Genomic DNA, 20,766 nt, shown 5'->3' with positions numbered 1-20,766 from the left:
CAATAATTATAAATCAGTGAGGTTGTTACTGATGCAGCATCACTGGCAGGAGAATTTCCTGAAGTTGGAAAGGTCCAAATGGACCAGGGCAAATGGAAGATTCCGTTCCTTATTCTACTACTCCCAGCGCTGCCACTCACCTAAATGGTTCAAAATGTAAAGCCCTCTGATCCAGAAGGATCCCTGGTGTGCAGGTGGTGGTTGAACAGACGTGCGTTTTGTCTGCCTTCTTCAAGGTACGCGTGTGCTAGAGTGCCACAAGGACATTCCTAATGTGCTCCCCTACATGAGCATGTGACCACAATACTAACCACCTATTGGGGGATTAGCGGCGCGTGGGTCCGGAGTCCCGCCCCCCCGCCGCGCGAGTCCCGGCCGTCATGCCCACCGCACGCGCGTCGGCGAATGCATCAATGACACATCGCAGGAGCGCACTGGCAGCATTGAGACAGCCGGGCCCGGGCACAAGGGAACGGAGCACCGCCACGCACGCGCACACCCCCTCCTCCGGACACGATCGGACGTCCCGGTGGGTTGACGGTATCCTTGTGGATCTTTGGAAGCAGATAGAATGTTGCTGTCTTAGGAAAACGTACGGTTAAAGCCTCAACAGTCCCTTTATCTATCGTACCCCGCTCACAGGCACGTGTCAAGATTCCCTAAAGGACAGCAGAGAAGGAGGCTGTCGGATTATAGGATAATTTAGAGTAAGTGTCTTCATCTTTGAGTTGACGCAACGCCTCTCTCTCGTACTTTTGATGAGGCCACAGAACGATGTTCCCTCCCTTGTCAGCTGGTTTTATGACGGTATTGCGGAGTGACTGTAGTTGGTATAACGCAGTCCGATGTGCATGCGACATATAGTAATGTCCCAGATAAAAAATATTAAAACACTGAGTCTGATTTCTTAAATCTTTGCACAGAATTCTCGCAAGAATCGTGCAAGTTTTTAGTGACAGGAATGATTGCTCAATCCAGCCACTGATGTTCTGTTATATCCCACCGCTTGCCACCAATTTGTCAGGAACTCCACATCGACGACACTGGGGAGATCACGCAATATTTCGCCGTTGCCGTCACGCTGTCAGTATTTCGTCCAGAATCGCGAGCACGCAATCCAGACTGCTCGCTACGTGGGTATTGGCGAGTGACCAGTGAGCATGACGTCACACCTCTGGGTTCCAAAACATGGAATACGTGTTTACGCCCTCCGTACGGTCACTATCAGCTTCACGATAGCCCAATTATTATTATTCTCTGCCACCACCGGCCGAGTTTGAAATATAATGCAGGCCTGGCCGGACGCCTGTATTTTGGTAGCATATATGGCTTCGGTGAAGGGAATGATTACAGGACAAAACAAACAGAACTAATAAATTTTATATTTAATCCAAAATGGAGGCAGTGTTTAGTAAAAATATATACAAGGATTGTAGGTTGTGATTTCCCGTTCTATATCCTGTCCTGAACCTTTCCTATATAATCAATAACTCAAGTTTGGGAAAATAATACAAATGTTTAATAGCAAGAAAAATAAGATAATAATAAGGCAATTCAATCAACAATTTCACAATAGAACCTTTCTTCAATGTCCTCTAATTAGAGAAAATACAAATACAATTATAAGTATACTTAGCAATGATCCTTCATGGCAGAGAGAGAGAGATAGTCTTGACTCTACTTCATTTATACTAAAAATTTCACATCCACACCCACATACAACCCCCGACTCCGCCCTTCTTCTCCGGTATCTTCTGTGGCAAATATCCAATCATCTTCAGGGTAGTATGAGCATTGTCATTGGCTGCATTGGTCAACACCTTCCTGCAGATGGCACTCTTGTACTTCTGGAAGAAAGTCCTTGTGTAGGACAGGTTCAACTCCATTTGGGCTGGCTCCAAGATGTTCATCAAAAGCATTGTGCACCAATATACATATCCATAGGCTGGAGACAGGATGTATACCTCAGGAGCAATGGTATGCAATTCAAGTCCAGAGGGGCAGTGTACATATGTAGATTACACTAGGTGACAAACAGGATCTGTATTCAAGTTCACCACAGAAGGTGTGTGTACCTGTATCATCCAAGAGGCTGGAGGGCCTATACTCATTCCATATGTAGATGCAACCTTTACTTTATCACTAAAACAAAGGACATCACACAAAGAACACCGGCCTTTTCGCCTAGCAGGTTCACAACCTTGTACCTAGTATCTCTTGATAGAGTCCTGGAAATATCCAGCACTCAAATTCAATACAGAGTTCAGTCATTCCTATGATATATATATATTGTACCTGTTGGCCTCCAACATGCCCCCCTTTGTGTCTGAATGACACATAACTTTTAAGGAGCCACAAATCCAGAATCCTCTTCGCCACTGTCGTCACTGCATTCTTGGTCTTCTATCCTTTGGATTACGATATCGGAGAGAAGAAGACACAGGACAGGATGTTTGTGTCTAAACATACTCTAAACTTTATTACAAAACACAGGGCTAATATACACCCTGAAGGCAGGAAACGGATTTGCCATATATGGTTCGATTATACAGTTTAGCTGAACAAGCGAAAAAAGCTAGTTTCTGTATGCTTTAAAATATTTAATTAGACTTATCTGGTTAGCAAGGCCATTTTATCTTCTTGCAAGAACACATTATTGCTACAAGATGAAATATCTGGCCAGGGAGTACACTTTATCTTCTTAGCAAGGACACGCTATTGATACAAGAAGGAACATTTCAGCTTGCTGTTGTTTTTACCTAAAATAACTGTCAGACTTATATAGCATAGATGGGGCCTTTAAACTTGAGGGACTCCATCTTCTGCTATAACATTCCATCCTTTTGTTCCTTCAGTTATCAATACGAATCTCTATGTTTTCTTTTAGTACAACGCTGAATACACATTAGAAAAAGCTTAAAAACCAAATAAACCGCAAGACACATTAGCAAAACCTGTAAAATAGCTTGTACTATACCAGCCAACCACCCACCGATACCTTTAAACCAATTTGCGGGATTTAGAAAGGAAAATCTCTGTGTCGAATTATTGGCCCAAGTATCTGAACAGTTCACCCAAAAGTTTATCTCTTCCCATGAGACTGGAACAGCGAGAAAGGGTATGATAGTGGATGTCACAGGGGCATGTGTACATATCCAACAATTAGCAATGGTCTGGTTTTGCTCCTTTAGTCCATCGATTAGAGCAAGATAGTGTCTAATGAATCTATTGTCATCTCCATCTGTGGCGCTCAACCTAGTCCATGCACCTGTGGTTGTAAGGATGCAGGTAAGTATAAACAATGTCTTCATTCTTTGTCCGCTGGTTCTCCTAGTATCTTTTTGCAATGGGACGCATGGATCCAGGTCTCTTTTCCCTCTAGCTTAACGGCTGTACTTGTGGTCAGCAGAACTTGAAAGGGTCCGTCAAACCGTGGATCTAGGCTTTTCCTCACGTGTCTTTTTATAACCACCCAGTCTCCAGGTTGCAGCGTATGGCTGCTAGAGTCTTGATCTGGATCTGGAAGAGAACTGAAGACATTATCATGTACTTGCTTAATCTTTTTGTGTAAAGCCCTTACATAGGAACTTAGCACATGGTTGTTCATTTCTAATGCTTGCGGATAGAAACACCCTAGGCTGGGTACGTTGCCAAACAATATCTCATATGGAGAGAGTCCAGTCTTTTTATTAGGCGTGTATCTTACTGAAAACAGAGCAAGCGGTAAACAGTCCGGCCATGGTTTTCCTGTCTCAGCCATGGCTTTCTGAATTTTTAATTTCAATGTCCCATTCAGTCTTTCCACTTTTCCACTACTTTGTGGGTGATATGGGGTGTGGAATGCTTGTTGAATTCCTAGAGCTGACATGACTTCATTCATTATTTCACCTGTGAAGTGTATACCTCTGTCACTCTCAATTACCTCTGGTACCCCATACCTGCAGACCACCTCCGCAAGCAGTTTCTTTGCGGTTGCCGCAGCCGTGGCTTTGGCAATCGGGAAAGCCTCTGGCCATCCTGAGAACAAATCAATACAGACCAACACATATTCCCATGATCCTGACTTTGGCAGCTGAATATAATCAATTTGCAGTCTCTGGAATGGATAGAGGGGCCGGGGGGGGTGTTTGGGTGGTGTTTTAACTACTCTACCCTGATTATGTGTAGCACATATCATGCACCCTTGTACCAGGTTTTCAATACAGGTGGAGAATCCTGGTGCCACCCAATGTTTCTGCATCACACTCATCACACCCGTTTTAGATTGGTGTGTCGGCCCATGTAGTATCTGGGCAGCTGCTGGGTACAGTGCCCTTGGAAGGCATCGTCGTGTCCCTTTCCCCCATACCCCATTTGCTTCATTCAGGCATGCTCCTTCCTTTAACCACTTATCAACCTCCTCTTTTTGAGCCTGAGCCTGCATTTGGGATAAGATGTCCTCCGACACAAAGGGGTTTTTAGGGGCACTTAACTGACGTACTGTTGACCCTTGTTGCGGCTTACAGGCTGCTGTTTTTGCCGCTGCATCTGCCATTGCGTTACCTCTGCTTACCTGGTCGGTGCGTCTGGTATGTGCTCTTACCTTTATGACAGCTACTTGTTTGGGTAGTTGTAGCGCATCAATTAACTGCTGGACCGCATCAGCATTCTTAATGGGGTGTCCTGCTGCCGTCAGGAAACCTCTTGACTTCCATATTGGACCAAAATCATGCGATATACCGAATGCGTACCTAGAATCTGTGTAAATGTTAACAATACTACCTTCCGCTAGTTTACAGGCCTCGGTTAGGGCCCTAAGTTCAGCTTCTTGAGCCGACTGGTGTGGGAGCATTGGTTCTGCCTTGATTACTGCATTGAGGGAGACAACTGCATATCCAGTATGGAAAGTACCTGAATCGTCCTGGTGACGGGATCCATCTACAAAAAATTCAAAATCTGCATTTTGTAATTCATGTTCAAATACAGTAGGTAAACCTGCCGTTTCTTGTGCCATCATTTGTACACAGTCATGAGGAACTTCCTCTCTTGGATCTTCCTTAAAAAGCACAGTACCTGACTCCTCCTTTAGATCCGAGAGAGGTAACAAAGTTGCTGGATTCAGGGTAGTACACCTCTGTAAAGAAACATTGGGAGGCATTAACAGTGCACATTGTAACCTGAGATGACGTGCTGCTGAGAGGTGAGCGGGTTGCACTTGATTCAATATAGTGTAGACATCATGAGGTGTTAGCACGGTGAGCGGATGATCTAGAACAATGTCTGCGGATTTATGGAGTAATAGTCCAACAGCATGCAGAGCACGTACAAAGGATGGTGCACCTCTGGCTACCGCATCTAATCTGCCACTAAAGTAGGCAACAGGTCTCTGATTATCACCGTGTGTTTGAGTTAAAACTCCTGCTGCATGTCCAGCTTGCTCATGAAGGTACAGAGTAAATGGGAGCTCATAATTAGGGGTACCCAAAGCTGGAGCGGCCAAAATACGTTTTTTGAGAGAATAAAAACAGTCTATTGCCTCTGATGTTAGTACAAAAGGTGTTGGAGTAAGACAGTCATAGAGGGGCTGCATTAAAACAGAGACGGCATGAATCCACTGTCTGCAATAGGAAACAAGTCCAAGAAAAGTTCTGAGGGCTGCAACATTAATGGGGACGGTGAATGCCTGTACTGCTTGTTTACGTGCATTTGTTAAATGACGAGCTCCTGGTGTAATGCAATGTCCCAAAAAGGTGACTGAAGATTTACAAAACTGAAGCTTATCTTTCGATGCCTTGCAGCCAGCGCGATAGAGAAACAACATAAGCGATATAGTTGCACTATGACATTGTTTCCTGGAGGGGGCACAAATGAGCAGGTTATCGACATATTGCAAAACAACGATATGTGGTTCTGACCATCCCTCCAGTATTTCCTGCAGACTTGCAGTGTACATTGTGGGTGAATTCTGGGCACCCTGTGGCAACACTGTCCATGTATATTGACTACCCTGGAATGTGAAAGCATACAAGTACTGGCAGTCAGGATGTAATGGTACACTGAAAAATGCATTTGCCAAATCGACCACTGAAAAGCAAAGAGAGTTAGAAGGTATCTGTGACAGAAGAGTATGCGGGTTGGGCACAACTGGTGTTAGAAGTTCTGTGGCTTTGTTAACCAACCGGAGGTCATGGACCATTCTATATGCGGCTGGTTGTCCTGGCACGCTCTTTTTCTTTACTGGGAACAGGGGAGTGTTGCAAGGGGACTGGGTTTTGACTAGGACTCCTCTCTGTAGTCATTTTTGGACTTGCTGGGCTATGGCATTCTCCTGAGCCGAGCTAAGGGGATACTGCCTCTGTTGAGGTAAGATTGCTCCTGATTTTAATTTCACCATTACTGGTTGAACTCTTAACCTACCAACATCTGTTTTGTCTGAGGCCCAAAAATCATGTGGCACAGCCTGCTCTAATATCAGGGGAAACTCATTTGTCTCTTCTATGCTGGCAATATCTAGTGACATCATTTTGCAAAGGGTACTTGGTTTTAAACCTGGGGTCATGGTGACAGTGCCATCGGGATGATACTCAATATGTGCTTGTAATTGGGACAACACATCATTTCCCAAAAGATTACATTGGCCTTGGGGCGATACCATGAGCTGGCTATGTACAGTAGCTCCTTGAATTTGCAGGGGAATTTTTTAGTGACAGGGAGCAGGACAGATGGGGAATTGAAGGGGGTGGCAATGACATGATGTGAAAAATCAGTGTCAGTATATGGCCAATCACCTTGCGTAATTACTGAATTGTCGGCCCCCGTATCTACTTGGAAATCGATTTCATGTCCCCCTGGTAGGTTCACCTGCACTATACAACTGGGAGTTGGGGGTAAGGAGATGAGAGGGTTCATGTGCAAGCTACCCTCATCCTATGGGGGCGTTGTTTGGTCGGCTGGAGGACCCGTACTCTGAGCATTTGGATACGGGTTGGTCCTACAGTTCTTTCTAAAATGTCCTGGCTTTTTACATCCGTAACACAGTTTCTGTCCTCCTCCTTCAGTCCGTCCTCTGCCTTTGTTGTTTCTGGGGGTCGTCTCTACTATATGTACTCTGGCAGCTCTTTTTGCCTGCGCTATGTCATGCTGTGCCCCCTGAGCTATTCTAGCTAAATCTTCTGCCTTCACTGATCTCCAGTCCGGTCTACTTGCTTTTACCTTCTCTGCAATCTCTTTCTTTAGTCCATTCATGAAAGCACTTGCTAATACCCTCTCACTAGTCTTATTCCCGGGGTTGAACCCCATTTCTGACCAGGTTTTCTTTAGTGCATAGAAATAATCCTTAGGATCTTCCTCTTTCCCTTGCACTCTATCTTCTAGTGTAACTTGCTTTTCTGCTTGACTGTCTTGACATGCTTTTACCAACGCTGCTGCGAATTGGACTCCAGCTGCTGCATCATTAGATTCTGCATCTACGGGTCCGGTCCTATTGGCATATTGTTTTTTTGTCTCATCTATCAACCTATCATAGCGGGCTTCATCTGCCAATTTTCCCTTAATTACCCCCTGCAGATCTATTCTAGTGGCATGGTACGTATCCTGTATGGTGGTGATCATTCTAGCGAAACGCATAGGGGACTGGGATGGGTCTGGCAGCTGGGAGATCAGTGCCAACTGCTCTGAAGGACTCCATGGTCTATACATTAACATTGTACGAGCTTCCTGACCTGGAACCACTGCATCCCCCCCCTGCTGCTGCTGCTCCCGCTGCTCCTGGCACAACTACCGTTCTCATTGGGAATTGTCTAGCTGGGTGGGGTCTCGGTCCTCCACATGCCACACAGATGTCTACTGTCAAGGGGTTCTGCTGTCCACATCTGGGGCAAACCCAACATTTAGGTTCCTGGGAATTCTGATACTGGGGTGGGGGTGACGTCGGGAGCGGACAGGGAGGAAAATCTGTCATTCCGGTTTTTGTCAGTCTGTAACGTCCGTCTCCTAATTCTTCAATCTTTCCTTCAAAATAAGCGCATGCATTCATCCATACATCCACTGTTCCTAACAGACCCTTATCTTTCAGCCATCCATGGTAGGAGTTAAAGAAGGATTTCCATTTCTCTCCATTCATCTCTCCATTCTCATTCATTCCCGCTTTACACAATATTTTGTCAATTCCAATCAGTGCCTGTTTCCCTTCTCTGCGTACCACTAAGTCTTTGGCTATAATGCCTTCCTTGGCATTTTGGTTCCCCATTTTTTTCGGTTCTCCTCACCTAGAAGAGACTCCTCAGTCACTTAGACAATGGTCACTTAGACAATGGGCCACAAAGGTTTCTGAACCATTCCACTACTAGCCTCTCTAGGACTTATACGCCAGCCAGAAAAACAGACCAAAAACATCAATCCCGGGACACATCCACAACACAATCATTGGATCCATACTTTCATTCTTAAATTCTCCAAAGGATAGAAGGCAGGACTGTCAATTTATCTGAGGGATTTTACTGGTTCAAAGGGACCTGAGCCAGACAACAATCTGTTTAATTTAGCTGGGGAGCCGACTGCTCGGGGGTGAGGGAGTCTCTTCTATGCAGTGATATAATTAGGTAGAATATAACAGTTATTCTTACCTCAGCACTGTATATATCACCAACAGAGAGCTTCACTCGTCCCACGTCTCGGACCGGTCGAGCACCCCTGGGTAGATTAACTCAAGGTCCCTGTTCGAAGCGCCAGCTGTCGTCACTGCATTCTTGGTCTTCTATCCTTTGGATTACGATATCGGAGAGAAGAAGACACAGGACAGGATGTTTGTGTCTAAACATACTCTAAACTTTATTACAAAACACAGGGCTAATATACACCCTTAAGGCAGGAAACGGATTTGCCATATATGGTTCGATTATACAGTTTAGCTGAACAAGCGAAAAAAGCTAGTTTCTGTATGCTTTAAAATATTTAATTAGACTTATCTGGTTAGCAAGGCCATTTTATCTTCTTGCAAGAACACATTATTGCTACAAGATGAAATATCTGGCCAGGGAGTACACTTTATCTTCTTAGCAAGGACACGCTATTGATACAAGAAGGAACATTTCAGCTTGCTGTTGTTTTTACCTAAAATAACTGTCAGACTTATATAGCATAGATGGGGCCTTTAAACTTGAGAGACTCCATCTTCTGCTATAACACCACCATAGTTGATTCTTCTTCTTAGGGCAAGGAGTCTTCTAACACATTCACTCATCATTTGCCAACATTTACTCCAAAAAAAAAAAAAATTAACTTTTCAATAGCTTGATTTCTAATAGGACATTGAAGGAGGCATATAAAGAAAATACACATCAAATTATACATATGATCGTCACATCACACAAAAAATCATTTAGATCAACCAACAAACAATAACATAATTTGTGATAGAATATCCATGTTTACTAGGCTTTTTCTATAGGTTTCGCTTTGGAATCAATCTTTCTTACTGTGCCCTCTTCTGCCGCAGTTCTCACATATTACAATTTCTTCTAATTCAATGGGAATTTGTACATTTGTGTCACATGATGCAATTTTGACACTGGCTAGTTCTTTTATAGTTAAACTCTGTACCTTTTTATATAGGTAACGGGTTACACAGCACATGTATACTTGAAAAAGCGATAAAATTACAGAAACAACAAGTAATATGACAATTGGGTGGATTAAATAATTCAGTATGCCATTTGCCGCATTTGAATGACCAAATATTACCTCCCACCAATAACCCTTGGCATTATTTTCTAACAGATGGGTAACTTCCTTTAGTTCATTTTGGTCATGATGCAATAGAATTGTGGCATTTGCCTTTTCTTGATTAAGCTTCATCAATAAATATTCATCCTTATTGAATTTTACCAACCATTCTCCAAGTTCTTTTCCCATTCCTAGGCTTAAGGCTTGCAAATTAACTGGAGTGTGATATTTCAGATCAACTGACAGATTAGCAATAGTAGGAATTGCGTAAACCCAGTTGGGTGTCTTGATTTCTGTAACCCCACTAAGAGTGCACCATGCTCCCCTGGTTACAGATGTCATTACAGAACAATGTTGTGTTGTTATAGATACATTGGTGGTATTTAGGAGGAAGAAACAAACTCTTTTATGCCCTAGATAGAAGATTGGTGCTTTGTCTTTTGAGATTGATTCCTCATCTAGAATACACGTGGATGAATTACTCCAGCATTTGTCTTCAACCAACCTAAACTGTCCTGGCGTACATAGAATATTATGATTCCTTTGTATGCAAAGTGAAATGTCAACCTGTTTCCATCTTCCATTTTTCCTAATCACTTGAGGATGTTCTAATCTCGGGTGTAGTAATGTAGAATCTCCAGTTAAAATACCAATTGAACTAACTCTATGCATGAGCTCTAAAGGTGACTTAGTATATGGAATAAATTAAGCATAGCATTTCTCAAAGTCATAGTTGCTGCACCCAACCCACGTGTTCACCCACCATTTAGAATGTGTAAAGCTCATGAGTTCAGGTAACACAGTAATGGCTTGAGACAACTATTTAAATGGCTATTGTCCATCATAAATGAACTGTACCGCTAACTTGATGTTAGTTGATAAGCCATTTGTCCTTGTGAACAGACTAGAGCCCAAGACATATTTCTACCTCTAGTCAGTGTATCTTCCATTAATTCTTTAAAGTGTTGGATAAAATCTTTCGCTAACCTGATATAAGTGTTTACATGATCTTGTTGTAAATTGTTAATTATATCATTGATTTTTCTTTGTACTTCAAAACCTTTCTTGCTATTGGTTGCTATATCTACAAGTTTTGTCCTTAAACTACTGATATCAGCTTCGTTAATTACACCCATACCTGTTCCTAATCCTCCCAACAGTGTGCTGAAAGTATCCCTTTGCCCTCTGTCATTCCTTGAATTAAATAGTTTATGATGGTGTTTTATCCGATTTTCTGCATTTTTAGTAGTAAACCACCGATATAGTGCACATACATGATTTAGCGTACATCCTGCACAAATTGGATAGTAGGTCTTTATCAACCATAGAGAGATATTAACTCGCCAAGTAACAAATGCATATTGAACGTCACTAGCAATGGTTTTAGTAGAATCTAGGTTGACCTGTAAAGGGTGGCCTTCTTCTAAGTACATTGTCCGTTGATTGCTGTCAGATTCATTGGACACGCATGGTTTGATATGATCTGGAGCGGCATCAATAATGTGCATCTCACCTATTTCTATTTCTGGTGTTCCACATGCCCAATAACCAACCATTTCCCTATAGGATTTATATGGTTTAGATAGGGAACCAATTATATAATTTTGCCCTTGCTGAACTGACATCTCAACCTCTGTGGAATCTCCAATGCACGCCTTACGATATGTTAAGGTGATCCTTTTTGGCCTGAACATTGGGTGTATATTATTATGCCAATATATTCCACATACAAACAAATATTCTCCTTCTTTTAAGTTGTCACTAAAGGACCCATAATCTATCCCCTTTTGCTCATTTTTGTTGGGTAACTTAGACTCCTCCCCCAACCAGTACCCAGTTTCATTTACATATACTGTAGCCATCATAAATGGTTGCAGTGATCTTGGATCTATATTTTGTACACCTTCCATATATGTTAACCTCTGGGTACTAGAACTGTGATTGACTCTCCCAAATGAAAAGACAACACTATACTGATTGCTGGGACCCTGATAATATCTCCCAGTTACCCTTTTACCCTCTGGTATCAGTCTCACTGTCCTACTTTTAACACCATTATTTTTATAGTTAGAATCTGCATCAATGTTTATGTCTGGGTGTGTAAATATTACGTTCCCATATTTCTCGTTAGGTAATATACCCTGATCGATATCTCCAGAGTGATCAATGTGAGTTGATTCCATAGCATTGATGATCCCAATTGACAACAAAACTGCTGCAATTCTAATATCCAGAATCCAGAAATTTCCATTTTTTAATTCACGCTTCATTTAGGATCCTGGAAAACAAGAACAAGAGCGGCATCAAATTCTTATCAGTTATATCCGTTTACACTGATCTGCATGAACCCACTTTTCTATATCCCTTCTCTTCATGCATTTGACGCTTTTCTTCTCTACTCGTTTAACTTTTACCACTTGTTCACTCAGCGTCACAGTTACCACATAAGGTCCTGTCCAATTTGCATCCCATGAAGATTTGGGTACAAAATTCTTTACCATCACCCTGTCACCTAGTTGTAATTTTATTGGTGGCTTGCCTGGTTCTTCCTTTGCCTTTGGAGCCATATTGGCAGCTGCAAAATTTAAATATTTTTGCACTTGGTCCTGTAACTGAATCAGGAATTTTTCCTTCTCTGCACTTTCTCTCATGGGAGTACTAAGTTTGGGATCCGCAGGATGGCAAAGGTTCATTACTCTACCAGTCATTAATTGATATGGGGTGATTGCAGTGCTCTTTGCATCCGTGCCCCGTATTGCCAGTAGAATTGCAGGCAGGTGACTGTCACGCTGTCTCTGTGTACTGGAGGTAGGGGGCCTAAGCTGACCCTAAGCTGGGGCCCTGACTAATCCCTCTACCTGGAGGTACTGTTAAAGGTACAGAGGTCCAGGCCCCCAGCGTAACCCCTACCTCCTGAGGATCCCTGCACCTAAGTAATCTAGTCCTGAGAAGGACCCCGATCACAACAAAAGAGGACAAGTAATAATATGCCCACACACAGTACTTAGACGAATGAGACAGTACAAGGGAAAAACCAAAACCACCTTGCATACAAAAACTACACAACCACAACAGAGGGAACACCAACGGGAAAGGAGATAAATGATAAAGCGAGGAAGGGAAAAACCACTCCAAATACACTTAGCTCTGAAACTCCAAATACCACGATAAGCTCTGTTAGTCTGCATGAAATGCTTTCACCGACAACTTCCCTAACAGATCAGCAGACATATGAAGGAATCTCACTACTGCAGCATTGATTGCAGCTGGGCGAGGCTGGACCTTGTCTAGCACAGAGAGAGAGAGTTAACTCCCTCACTGCCGAAAAGCACAAAACACCAAAAACTCAGCTGCGAGAAGTCAGGCTGTGCAATCGTGACGATCTTCGTGGCGACACAACCATGACAGTGACACAGCCAACTATTTCCGGATTGCAACACCATTTTCTTTAATCTCTCTTTTAAAGTCCGATTCATTCTTTCTACCATCCCAGATGATTGCGGATGATATGAGACATGAAACTTCTGTTCTACATTCAACATTTCACACATATTAGTCATGATTTTGCCGGTGAAATGTGTACCTCTGTCTGATTCAATGACTTTTGGGAATCCCCATCTTGAGAAAACTTCCCTCCATAATGCAGTTGCTGTTGCGGTAGCAGTGTCCTTCCTTATGGGCAAAGCTTCCACCCATTTGGAAAAAACATCAACTATCACTAGCAGGTACCGATAACCTCCTGGAGCACTTGGCAAGGGACCAACAAAGTCAATTTGTAATCTCTCCCATGGCCCCTCAGCCAAAGGCACCCTGGAAAGCACAGGTTTTTGTCCCCTTGGCCTACGGTTCATTTGGGCACAGATTAAACATTCTTGGATAAATTTCTGTAATACTAGTTTTCATGTTCTCCCACCAGTACTTGGTTTGAATAAACTTTAAAGTGTTGTCAACCCCCATGTGTCCTGTCAATCTATGGTTTTCTTTAGCAATATCCTTTTGGTACTGAGATGGCACTACAAATTTAGGGCCTTCTGAAGTCTCTCTCAGCAATAGCTCATCTTGCAGGATATATTTTTGGGGCTTATCTGATGATTTTTCCTTAATTTTGCATTTTATTTGATTTAAAACTGGGTCTTTATCCTGCTCTGCTGCCAAACAAGATGTAGGTGTTTTAACAACAGGTAAACACTCTAATTCAACCTCATCTTTGTCCTTGTCCTCAAAATCTTGTTCTTCCCAGGCTTGCTTTCCCTCTATATCATAGGAAGTCCACTTTTCTCCTATCATTGCTACCTTTTTGGCTAATTCATCTACCTTGTTATTACCAACTGTAATTTCGTCACTGCCCTTTTGATGTGCCTTCACCTTTATTATTGCCACTCTTCGTGGTTCTGCACTAGTCCTTTCCCAAATGTTTTTCAAAACTGAACCATGTACTAGTGTCTTACCTGATGCATCACTGAATCCTCTTGTGTGCCATAAAGGCATGTACTCAGTAAGTGATCTTGTGACATATGCACTATCAGAGAAAATTGTGATAGGCCCTGTACTGAAATGCAAAATTGCTTCCCTCACAGCTTCCAGTTCAGCTCTTTGCGCTGAGAATTTCCTTGGGCATTTAATGAGAATTTGTTAATTTGCTTGAGGACACCACAGGGCATAACCTGTGTAAAATTGTCCCTCTTCCCAATACCTTGTTCCATCCACCCAAATTTTTAGATCTTCTTTTCCTGTCATTAACCTAAACACTTCCTGTGTCTTGGTCATGTGTAACTCCCCGCAGTCATGTTTTTCCCCTTTGTATTGCATCAACTGTGGCAGGATGTAGTTAGTATCGTGAGTCACTGTGATGTTCCTAGGTGTTAAATGTACAAGCCATCTTGCTACCCTTTGAGAAGATACACCACTGAGTGTTCGCTCCAAGAGCATTTTGATAGGAGTGTGGGGTGTTTGGAGTATGATTTTAGAAAATCCTACTATGTACTCTGTGGATAGTATTGCCCAATGCACTGCCAACAGATTCCTAACACAATCATCAAATCCTATTTCCACAGGACTTAACAACCTTGATAGGTATCCGACTGGAACCCATTTTCCTTGCCTCTCCTGCAGCAATACAGCCGTAATTGCTATCACAGAGGCATGAACCTGTAATGCAAAAGGTAGATCTGGGTTTGGATTGCTCAGAGCAGGTGCTTGAGTGAGGCTGATTTTAAACCTAACAAAAGCTCCTTCATGCTCTTCCATCCATTCCAGTGGGTCAGCTTCTCCCTGATCACCTTTTAGGAGTTCATAGAGGGGTTTTGCTTTCTCAGCAAATCCCTCTATGAAATCTCTGGAAAATCCGACAAGTCCCAAGAACTGTCTCATTCCTGTTTTTGTGTTTGGCCTAGGCAACTTCCTAATAGTTTCACATTTGTTGGGGTCAGGAATTCTCCCCCCTTTTGAAACTATTACTCCCAAAAATGACACAGAATCTCTCATCAGCTGGGCTTTGTTAGGATTAAGTTTGAGGCCTGCCTTCTCAAGGAGTGTTAACAGCTCATTCAACAATGTGTAGTGCTGATCTTTTGTGTCAGTTTGGAGCAGAACGTCATCTACATACTGTACAATGCAATCAGGTTCTGAAAAAGATGACAAAATTTCAACCATGCACTTATGAAAGTAAGTAGAACTGGACCTGAATCTTTGTGGTAACCGACAAAATGTTAACTGTTTCCCTTGAAATGTAAATGCAAATTTGTATTGACAGTCAGGGTGTAAAGGAATGGAGATATATCCATTTGAGATGTCTATTGATTAATACACAGTGGAGGAGGGTTTGAGTGCTGTCAACATGTCAGGCATTTTGGCAACCACATTAGTGACAGGAGGGGTACACTTATTTAAAGCTCTGTAGTCCAATGTTGGACGCCAACCATTTGGTTTCTTAACTGGCCATAGGGGTGCATTATTAGTGGATTGGCATTCCCTGATGACATTTTGAATCAGCAAATCATCCAGTATTCTCTTAATGTAGGGGACTGACTCTGGTGGTATTTTATACTGTCTTTGGGGTGGGGGATCAGGACCCTCTACCATTACTACCATGTTGGACACCTTGCCACATTGGGTTTTTGAATTTGCCCACACATTGTTATGTTGCCACAAGATGTCGGCCAATATTTCATCATCTGTTCTCAATATCATGGCTGGAACTAAAGATTGAGCACCTTTGATGGAATCAATACCATAATTGTCAGTTACCATTTTTAAATAGCCTTTATACCGTGATCCTCTCCACAACATCCAGTTGCATAAATCAAGAATAAGTCCATATTCCTTCATAATATCTGACCCAATAATGGTACCTTCATGTGTTGGTGAAAGATATAAGCCATACTCAACACATAGATTTCCCAGGTTTATTGTCACTGGTAAAGATTGTTCTGAAGATACTAACTGTCCTCCAAATCCTCTCAGAAAAATGTGTTTACCACCAGGGTCTTTAATCAAATCCAGATTAGTCAAACTGACAGCAGCCCCTGTATCCAGTAAAATGTTTGTACGATGGCCCCCTACCGTACCCTGAATAAGGGGTCTCCCGCCCTTGTCCCTGCTAAGCTGACTCACTAGGGACAACACTGGGGCGTGACATCCCTATTGTTTTACATAAGGATTTGTTGAAGGTGGGGTCTTTAATTCCTCTGGCTTTTCTGCCATTGCCTTCCCAATCTTCCTCAGTTCATCCAGAAGTGGGCCATATAATGTAACTTCAGGAAGACTATGCTCTCCATTCCTTGCAGTATTTGGTTCTTGTCTTTGCTTCCTATTATTAAAAGGTCTATTATTGATAACTCTTTTACTACTTCTACATTCTTTCATAGTGTGACCTGTGTAACCACATTTATAACATTTTCCAATAAATCTTACTTTGCCTTCATTTTTGACTACCTCTGATATCCTCTTTTGGGGCTTGTTGTCATGACTTGTATCCTGAATCCAATCCTTTAATATATTTACAAAGGCTTGATAGGAATTTGCGTTCCTCAAGGCAACCTTTGTTGGATAATCAACAAAGGTGCAGTTGTTAGCCATTGAATATAGAAAACGGCTATCATCAGGAGACATGTCAGGGCAGTTATAGGTAGAACGATATAATGTCAAACATTCACTGCAAAAAATAATAGGATCATCTCCTCTATTTAATTTTGCATTTTCTAAGGCATTAGTACCTCTCATATCTCGTCCCCCCATAACTCTCTTTAATTCCTCCACTCTGTCACTAGCATTTCCCCAATTACATTCAAGATCTGCAGATAATCCTTTGTGAGCTCCTACAGGGGGCTGCAGTTTTTCACAAAGTTGAGATGGGAGCCACACCCGAAGTAAGGCACATGCAGCTCTATTACCCAGACTGTATTGTGTCACTACTGCCTCTAACTTATTGGAAAGACTAATGGCTGAGGCACTTGTATCAAACTTCCCTAATATCTGGCATAGATTTGTCTTATCCTGTATGGAGAGTGTTGTGGATTGGACTAAATTACTGCTGTTACTAAGCAAATTGTCTCTCCTTTGTCTGCTCCCTCCTGACTCAGGAGTAAAGAGAGAGGAACTATGATCTGGGTTATACTCAGGGTTATCAGCCGTGCACACAGGCTGCTCCTCCCCTCTTTTCCAATCTCTTTCCTCCTGATCAGCAGACTTGCACATTTGATTACAATAACTATGGTTATTCACTCTAGTACATTCTTGTGATTTCAAGGACATAATGCAATGTTCTTTTAGCTCCAATTTTACATTAGCATCATACAACTGGTTCCTAAGTATTGTCATATCATCATTATACTTCGCTTCTTTTCCTTCTAGCAAAGCAATACGCTGTTCCCTAAGTTTACATCTCTCCTTATACTCCTCCAGCTTATCTTCTAATTCACAATTTTGGTAATTCATATTGTCTACCTCATCCCTTAGATCTTCACACTCACAATTATGATCTTCAGCACTAGCAATAGCCAGACTGACTTCCTGTTCAATTTTGTCCACTTCACCTCTTAATTGAGCTTTCTCTGAATACCAGTGCAATTCCTTTTGTTCTGCAATTCCTTTCATTTTCAACAACATACACAAAACATTTGCTAACTTCTCTTTCTTTGCTTTCTTTTTCGACAATTTACTTTTGTTATCATTCTGCCCTTCACATTGTTTCATAAGGTCATTAAACTGATGTGTCAATGCATCATCTGCACAAGTACTGAACTGAGCAGAGGCATATTTTTCAATAAATTTACTGACTATTTCCATGTTAATTACTTCCAACTATTTTCACAGAAGACAACAAAAATAAACAAATCAGCTTTCCAAACAAAAATTACAAATTAACGAAACACAATACAGAAACCAGTGAATATCACTTCACTAAAACAGGGACACAGATTGAATATAATCTTTTCCCTCAGGCAATCACTGCCACAGTCTTGTCTCATGCACTTGATCAACTACAGATCCAAGATCCAGGCCAAGAGTGATCTCCTATTGAAGCATAAGGCTACTTCCCCTTAACATGAGATTTAGACTTTTAACCTCTACCTCACTTTCTTCTCAGAGATGTCTGGTTTTACCCTTTAGATCTTATGAGAACTTCAATCAACAGGGTGCTACCCTAACTTTACCGGCAACAATTCAACAAACAATCCACTAAACAAATAAGACAAACAGGCCTGAACCTAGGAGACATTAAAATACATAAGCAGTTACATAAAATAAACAGGATAAAAAAAGATAACTTACTATACGATCGCTGAAACGATTCAATATAGGTGGAGTGGCTCCTCAGTTTGATTTGAGCGTTATCGAACGAGACCCGTTGCTTATAATCCTTATACCCCCCTGGAAATGAGTGGTTATGTATTTTCCATGGGTTCTCTTATACCTAAGTGGAGATCTGTCTACACACCCCTTGTGGTGACATCATGTGGGCTGGTCTCCAGCCTGCACATTTTTATTAAAAATGCTAACGTCTGCGATAACTCATTGCTCGTTGATCGCAGAAGCTTGCAAACTATGCCATTTTTTCTGTTATGATTTTACCTGCATTTAGAGACCACACATTGCATAGCTGCAGTCTGTTATTCTGGTGTTTTCGCGCTACAGCTCCCTGATCTTGCTTACAATAATGAAAAATTATGTATACGTTTCTCGGCTGTCCCTGCCACTAAAAATATAGGTCCCATTATTGTCGGAAGTATGAAACTTACAATATTTCATACTTCGTTTTGGAAGTCGAAGTGTCTATAGATTTCTGTTTGAAGCTCGGGAAACAAGCTTTCCCAGTTACACGCAAATTATGGCAATCCTGCGTTTTAATCACCCCCTGCGTCATCCAGGTACAAGAGGCTCGCATTCTAAGTAGCTTGTAACACTTCTTGGCTGACAGCAGTTGGTTTAAGGCCTTACTCATGACTGTGTTAATTGGGGCTTTGTGCTAAGATTTTTATGGAGGCAGCTTTGTACTGACAAAAGGGAGAAATGGTCAATATCCATGTCAGGGAAATATGGAAGAATATTTTCCTGATACCAATATCTCCCTGACAAATAGCAATTGAACTTCTTGTGGCAATAATTAGTAAAACCTCTGAGATTTAAATATGGGACCAAGGAAGAGAAGGCGGCATTGTATGCTTATGATTTACTTTTATTCTTAGGTGATGCTCTGGGGTTTCTAGAGAGCACGATGGTGACTATCAATAGCTGACTTATTCCATCCATAGACCATACTAAGGACTAGGGGACACTTATTACTGGTGGAAGAATGGCCATTCCGGCAAACAGGAAAGGGTTCTTTACAGTTAGAGCAGTCAGACTGTGGAAGGCTCTACCACAAGAGGTAGTAATGGCAAACACTAACAAATTTTAAAAAAGGGCTGGATAATTTCCTCAGTACATATAACATTGTGGGTTATAGATAATTTAGTGACAAAAAATGTATAATTGGTGGAGAAGGGTTGAACTTGATGGACCTAGGTTTTTTTTTTCAACCCATGTAACATCCCCATGTTTCTCTTTGGCGTCCTCCACCTCAGTACATTCAGAACTTATCTTTGAAAATCCACCAAAATGGGGATGGAAACCATAATGAAGAAAAAACTTTTCAAGGATCCATCTTAAACCCTTCAGCTGATAAAATGAACCCCATTGTAGCATTGGCGTCTCTGCCTCCTGCCGGGCAGAGACGGCGCTCCCCTCACTGTCGTGGTCCCGGTCCGGCGCCCTCCTGCTGCTGCTGTGGCGCGCACCGCGCGCAGCTTCCCGGGCACAGTACTTAGGGTGCGCGCGCGCTTCCTTCCTCTTAAAGGGGCCGGGCGCCGTCCTAAAGAGTCCCCGGAGGACTTCCCCTTTATAAGGCACCTCCTCCAAAATGAAGGTGCCTGTGCAAGGTTGTTGTTTTGTGTGCTAACACTTTCTTCAGCCCTCAGGTCCCGCTGCGTCAGCCTTGCCCGCCAGTCTGTCTAACAATCCTGCCTGCCAGTCTATCAGCCGTGCCCGCCAGTCTGCTTATCTGGAGCACCTGCCAGTTACCTGCTGTGCCCGCCAGCCTGCCTACCTGGAGCACCTGCCAGTTACCTGACATGCCCTCCAATCTATCTACCTGGAGCACCTGCCAGTTACCTGCGTTGCCCGCCAGCTTGCCTGCCCCAAGCACCTGTCTGGCTATCTGCTGCACCCGCCTGCTTGCCTACCCGGAGCACCTGTCTGGCTATCAGCCATACCTGCCTGCTTATCTACCCGGATCACCCGCCAGCCTTCCTGCCATGCTCATCCGCTGTACCGGTCAGCTCCTGTCATCTGACCCATGGAAGTCACCTGCTATCACACAAGGTCGGTCCTAGAGTGGCACCTGGTTCACCTGCCCGGTCCCTCCCTGGTTCACGGAGTCGACTAAGCCGCCGTGTGACTTGGGTCGGTCCGAGTAGGCACTTAGTTACGCCCCTCTGGTCCCTCCTTGCACCAAAGCACAGAGGTTCCACCACCCGGACCCGTAACACCCATGAATGAAAGTTCCTGAACAGAAAAAAAAACACA

General features: G+C 42.8%; 2 protein-coding genes across 2 annotated transcripts in view; both read right to left on the bottom strand.

Annotated features, from left to right (window-relative positions):
• The window catches only part of LOC141178679 (uncharacterized), an 88,397-nt gene extending 76,425 nt beyond the window's left edge, over nt 1-11,972 (bottom strand). The window contains exons 1-2 of the mRNA XM_073660566.1: nt 11,720-11,972; nt 9,721-9,941 (exon numbers count right to left, since the gene is read on the bottom strand). Of these exons, the coding sequence (XP_073516667.1) occupies nt 9,721-9,941; nt 11,720-11,972 (474 nt within the window). The remainder of the gene's footprint in view (nt 1-9,720; nt 9,942-11,719) is intronic.
• A 3,658-nt stretch (nt 11,973-15,630) lies between these two features.
• LOC141178580 (posterior protein-like) lies at nt 15,631-20,730 on the bottom strand. The gene has a single exon (XM_073660456.1). It carries the CDS (start codon nt 17,986-17,988, stop codon nt 16,342-16,344), a length of 1,647 nt encoding a protein of 548 aa, XP_073516557.1. The 5' UTR covers nt 17,989-20,730; the 3' UTR covers nt 15,631-16,341.
• Nucleotides 20,731-20,766: the final 36 nt, after the last annotated feature.

The sequence above is a fragment of the Phyllobates terribilis genome, unplaced genomic scaffold (genome assembly GCF_046119375.1).
Source record: "Phyllobates terribilis strain yellow unplaced genomic scaffold, ASM4611937v1 Scaffold_29__1_contigs__length_15306474, whole genome shotgun sequence".
NCBI classification, from domain to species: Eukaryota; Metazoa; Chordata; class Amphibia; order Anura; family Dendrobatidae; genus Phyllobates; species Phyllobates terribilis.
The sequence above is the reverse complement of the archived record's forward strand: the minus strand, read 5'-3'. Positions and strand labels throughout refer to the sequence as shown.

Bases quoted from the DNA above. Each gene is read 5' to 3' on its own strand.
- LOC141178580 (XM_073660456.1), bottom strand. From the start codon at position 17,988: ATGGAAATAGTCAGTAAATTTATTGAAAAATATGCCTCTGCTCAGTTC.